Raw genomic sequence first — 6,000 nt, 5'->3', positions numbered from 1 at the left:
AAGAGGAGGATATTGAAATGGAAAATCAGATAACATGCAGAAGATTTTAAATTAAAATGTCTATCTTCATATTGCAATTTATGGAGAAAAATGACACCACGCCTGTTTTTAAACTGTATGTTGCTCACTGTCTATGTAGCGCAGGGGTGGGCAGCGTCGGTCCTGGAGGGCCACAGAGGCTGCAGGTTTTTGTTCCCACTCCAGTTTCTTAATGAGAAGTCAATGATTGCTCAAGTGACACTGTGAGGCTTCATTTTGGTGGTCTCACTTGTTAAAGTTTCCCACCCATAACTGCTTATTTCAGTCTTAAATAGCTGGCTTCACTGTCTTTAATGGCTCCTTATTAGCAATAAGATGCGAATGACAAAGGAGCCAGCAGTTCTCTGTCTAACTTGTTTCCCTTTCCACCCGTGTGGATCCATCATGCACTTTTTAATAAAACACTTCAAAGAAAAATGTGACAGACTGGAAAGCATCCATTTTACAAAAGGAATTTTAGAAAGGAAAAAAACTGCGATACAAGAACCTAGCATTGCAGACTAACAAGCCATAAAATCAAATAAGGTCTGGCAAGTACAGTGGTGCCTTGGTTTGTGAGTATAATTCGTACCGGAAACGTGCTTGTAATCCAAAGCACTTGTACATCAAAGCGAATTTCCCCATAAGAAATAATGGAAACTCAGATGATTCCGTTCCACAACACAAAAATATAATTAATACAAAATATAAAGTAAAAATATATAAAACAGATTATCCTGCACTTTACCTTTGAAAAGAATCGTGGCTGGTGTGAGGGCGACGAGAGGAGGAGGAGGGTTATTATGTAGGACGACTTTCACTCTAACTTAAAGAACTGCTGCTGTCTGTTGGCTCACTGGAATCTTTTTCTTTTTTTGCGACTTTAACAAAGAAACCTATCCAATGACAGCTGCTTTTGCCTCCTGTGGAGGATTTTGCCAAAATGTGACATTGCATTGTGGTTAAACTGATTCATCGCTCGCATACAAAATAAAAATGCTTTGCACACACACACACACACGTGGTCACAATGCTGTAATAAACAGTATCCACTTACACGGGTGTTGACTATACGAGTGAGGCACGCCAACTGAGACCGAGGATGGGAGACGATTACCCACAATGCCGCAGCAAGAGAGATAGAGAGAGAGAGAACCACCATCAGCTCTGTTTTGATCACGTGACGCTCGGCAGACAGAGCGTATACGGACTACTCGTATTGCAAGACCTCGCTCGTTTATCAAGTTAAAGTTTATTAAAATTTTTTTGCTCATCTTGCAAAACACTTGCAGACCAAGTTACTCGCAATCCAAGGTTTTACTGTATTGGCATCTAATTAAGCAACTGCGCTGGAACAAAAACCTGCAGCCACTGCGGCCCTCCAGGAGCGACGTCGCCCACCCCTGATCTAGCGATACTTTTTACAATCATTTCCTAATGAGTGGTGTGCACTCAGGATGCACTTGTCAATATCTTACCAGCTCGTTTCGTTTTAGTCTTTAACATCATTATCACCATTCTGCCACGGTCAAGGTGTCTTACACAGTGAAAACACACCCAAACTGTGTAGGCCCCACTTCTGCCTTAAACAAAATGAATGTGACTGACAAAGCAATTCTAACAGGTGATTGGTAGGATAAACCAATGATTGACAGTTGCTCCTCCCACTTGCTTACATGTTCACTTGGCTCCAGCCTTGGGTGTCCTGCCCTAGCCGTGACACAAAGACTCGTACCCTCCTAGTCTGCAGCAATAAAGTGAAACCCCACTCGGAATGCTTATATGGAAGAATCCCAGAAACCCGACATGGAAAATGAAGGCAGTCTCTTCCCACCACCCTTTTCTCTTTTAAGGCACCCATAGAAATGTAGAATTGGGATGGATTTTTTTTTTCACAGCAAATGCCAACATTTCAATCAGCTTGATATGAAATTGCGTTTATCCTGAATATAAAGCTTTGTAAGTCACTCTGGAATTCTTTTTTTGTTTGTTTTAAAGTATGTATGTATATATTTACAAGAGATGTTCCATCCGAGAGAACTACAGGTCAGCGGTGAGCACTGAGTCACTGTACACATGTTTGTTCGGGTCCACCAGCAATGAGGCTTGTGTCGGGTCCATCTGCATGGCCTTCTGGCCTACATGTCCAAAGATCTGCACAGGGCCACCCCCGGGATGGCCGGAAACGGTCATGCAGTGGGACAGCAGTGGGGTGTTGGCATCATGGTTGGAACCAGTGGAGGGCACACTGGTCACATGCCCTGTGCTGGTTGACCCACTGGCACTACTTGGGGAGCGGCTCTTTGGGGGCGGGCAGTGTTGGATCACACGGGGTGGAGCTTGCGCCTGAAAGTGGGCAGTGGTGGCGGGGAACGCTGCATAGCCAGGAGGAATCGGGTAACCGTTCACTGGGATGAAACGCTGATTTTGGGGCAGTTGTGTGGTAACAAAGCCCACAATCTGACCTTGGGGAATACCTGGAGGGGGGTAGCCAAAACTGGCATACCTCGGGTTGCTGAGATTACTGACTGGACTGGCACTCAAGGAGGTAGTCTGTGTGGTGGCGTTGCCACCAGAAGGAGTGGTCGAGCTGGTGTGGCTGGACAAACCCTCCCATGATCTCAGCCTGCCATGGATGTCTTTGAAACGGGGCCGACGAGCTGCGCTCTCCTGCCAGCACTCGGTCATCAAGCCATACATCCTAGATGGGCAGTCCTCTGGGCAGGGCAGGAGCTGCCTTTTGCGGACCATCTCAATAACCTCCTGGTTGCTGAAGCCGTAATATGGCTGTAGGCCAAAACTGAAGATCTCCCATAAGACTACTCCAAAAGACCAAATGTCCGAGTCCGTTGTGAACTTTCCGTACATGATGGCCTCAGGGGGCATCCACCGAATTGGAAGAAGGGACTTGGGCTGAACCCGGTAGTAGTCTGAGGCATAAATCTCTCTAGAAAGCCCGAGGTCAGATATCTTGACATGGAGATGTTCCCCCACTAAGATGTTCCTAGCAGCGAGGTCCTTGTGGACAAAAAAGTGACTAGCCAGGTACTCCATGCCGGCTGCAATCTGGATGGAGATGTACAGAAAGTCACCGTGGTCCAAGCTGGACTTCACTGTGCCGTCCTCGTCACTGCTGCATCCAACATCTGAGTGTGGCGAGCGCATGATCAGAAATTCGTGCAGGTCACCTTGGTGGAGAAATTCAAAAAGCATGCAGATGGGCTGCTCCTGAGTGACTACACCCAGCAGGCACACAACATTGTGGTGATGGAGCTCAGACATGAGGGATGCCTCCTGCTGGAACTCACTCCACAACTGGGGGTTGGAGCAGTCCTTCAGTGTCTTGATGGCCACCAGCTGGGCACGGTCCATGCCAGGAAGGTACAGATGGCCTTTATAGATCTTCCCGAAGGCACACTCGCCCAGTTCCTCCATGAAGCGCACAGCAGACAGTGGCAGCTCCTTCGCTTTGCTCTGCAACATTGAAACAGAGAGAAAGAAAAACATTAGAAAGGGTATCACCATTCCCTTTTACTGGGCTGGCAAATTAACTTAGCTGAGCAGCACTGGGCTACTTGTGGCACCAGGCCACTCTTTTAAGTCCCAGTAGCTGATTTTCACCAGGACCGGGACAGAGTAGACTTTTTCTTTTTTTATCTCATTGTCTCCTGCCCATATTTTCGTGTTACCATTCATTTCTATTATAAAAAAAAAATCTTGAGACAGGACAAGACTTTTTTTCCTGCGACGAGACGTGATCTTTTGAAGAGAGACAAAGAGACACTTTCACGTCCCGCGAAATGGTCAAGTCACGCCATACTTACAACCATTTTCAAACAAGAGCACGGTCTTCTATGAGGGGCCAAACAGGCCAAGAATCATATATTTTTGTATGAAATCTATTGGTTTACGTGTGAAAGGGGCAAGAAACAGGAATTCATGGGCCAGTAGAGTCATGGAGCATTGACCCTCCCATTTCTGCAGAAGATCACGTGAACAACCAATATAGTTCGCACACAGTACTGATATAGTTCATACACAAAGTTGCGATAGGGTGCGCACACATAACCAGTATGTTTCGTACAAGAAACCGACATTGTACACACATACAACCAATAGAGTTCAAGCGCAAAACTGATGTTACCCACATGAAACCAGTAGTAGATGTGCATGAAACCAATATAGTGCATACACAAATCCATTGTTAGACCGACACAGAACGCAAACCAATATAGTTCATACGCAAACTGATACCATGCAAGCGTAAGCTGATGCAGTTCACTCACAAACCAATAACAAACGTACTGGAACCAGTGATATACACACGAGAATCAATATAGTTCATATGCAAACCAGTGCTATGCATATACAAACAAATATAGTTCACACACAAACCGATAATATACGGACATGAACCAATATAGTTCATATGAATGAAACCAGTATTGTTCACACGCAAAATTATAGTAATTATCTAAAAATCAATAATGTTCACACGTAAACCAATAGTTTTTGTACAAAAATATATGATTCTTGGCCTGTTTGGCTCCTCCTAGTCATCTAACCTCTCACTTGTTGGAATGCTTTTCCTGTGCTCTCACCTCTTAAAAATTTAATGCGTTCTAGATGACACGTCAACGACTAAGCGAAGAAGAAAGGGCATCTTGTCGGAAAGAGACCCAAAAGCATTGGAGAGAAAAGAGTGCAAAAAAGAACAAAAATAATCTGTGTGCAAATTCTGAAAATAAGGAAAGTAACAATCAGCCTGTCCCCCGAGACTAGACTTTGTGCCAAGGGATTTAACCACGCCTGGGGCTGGAAAAAGACAAAGTAGAATGTCGGAAAGAATTCAAAAATGTTGGTGCGATACACATGTGGAGCAGGTTAGAGGTAATGGATAAGTAGGAAAAAATCGAAAGTCTCAAAAAAGGACAGTAAAGATCGCATTAACGCAAACAAATGGAAAATATTACAGCGAAAAGAGATCGAATAGTGTTTGAGGATGTCCGGGTGAGAAGAGATATAAGGCAGTGAGACAAAAGGACGGCTGCTGTACAGGCTTTTAAATGTTCAAAGCGCCACACGAGATGCTGATCACGCGGCACAGCAGCAACAGCAAGCCAGCAGCTGATCGAGCAAAGAAGAGGTAAAAAAAAGCTTGTACTTGTTTCCGATTGTATCACCGTTGAAGAGGGGTTTCAGAGGAGCCACCACGTCTCCTTGGGATGCGTTTAGCCCCCCTCTTCACAATGGTGTGTAGCTAGGAGTAGTCCCCCTAGTACTCTTGAAAACAATCGGAGCGGGCAGCATGGCAGCACTGCAGTTACGGCTGATGCATCAGTGGTCTTGGGGGACTGAAGTTGAACCTGGCTGCTTTCTGTGTGGACATTCCACATTCTCCCAGTGCCTAAGTGGGTTTTTGTCAAAGTGTCCTCTACCACATTCCAGGTTAGTTTAACTTAATTATGAATGAACGTGTGGTTCTTGCCCCGTTTATGGTGCTTCTAGGATGGGGTCTAGTTCATCTACACTGGTGGTCAAAAAGTTTTAGAACACCTCAGTTTTTATGGAATTGCACGCAGTTTAATGAAGTGAAGACATAGAACAAATAAACAATGGTAACTAAAAAAAAAGTGAAATCATTAAGTGTGCAAAATTGTATTCCTATTTTTGATTCATCAAAGTAGCCTGCACCTTTTGCTGATATACTGCAACGCCAAACACATACACATGGTATTCTTTCTATAACTGGAATCAAATATTGGTCAGAAAGATCTTCCCTACACCGTTTCAGAAGTTCCCGCAAATGTGTTGCTCTTGTAGGTTGATTTCCTTTCATCCTTCTGTCCAGTTCATCCCAAACTAACTCAACTGGGTTTAAGTCTGGAGACTGAGCTGGCCACTCCATGTTTTAAAGTGTACCTTCTTGTTCTTTTCTTTTAATGTAGTTCTGACATGGCCTGGATGTATGTTTAGGATCAT

The 6,000-nt window shown here is 44.5% G+C and overlaps 1 protein-coding gene across 2 annotated transcripts in view; it reads right to left on the bottom strand.

The window, feature by feature from the left end:
• Window positions 1-764: 764 nt before the first annotated feature.
• The window catches only part of ror1 (receptor tyrosine kinase-like orphan receptor 1), a 336,235-nt gene continuing 330,999 nt past the window's right edge, over window positions 765-6,000 (bottom strand). Inside the window, exon 9 of one of the 2 annotated variants that reach the window (XM_028810949.2) lies at window positions 765-3,492. In XM_028810949.2, the coding sequence (XP_028666782.2) occupies window positions 2,059-3,492 (1,434 nt within the window). In that variant the 3' untranslated portion in view covers window positions 765-2,058. The remainder of the gene's footprint in view (window positions 3,493-6,000) is intronic. The other variant, XM_051932708.1, reaches the window with a different exon arrangement.

The sequence above is a fragment of the Erpetoichthys calabaricus genome, chromosome 10, assembly GCF_900747795.2.
Source record: "Erpetoichthys calabaricus chromosome 10, fErpCal1.3, whole genome shotgun sequence".
NCBI classification, from domain to species: Eukaryota; Metazoa; Chordata; class Cladistia; order Polypteriformes; family Polypteridae; genus Erpetoichthys; species Erpetoichthys calabaricus.
Note: the sequence above shows the minus strand (reverse complement) of the source record. Positions and strands in the feature narration are given on the sequence as shown.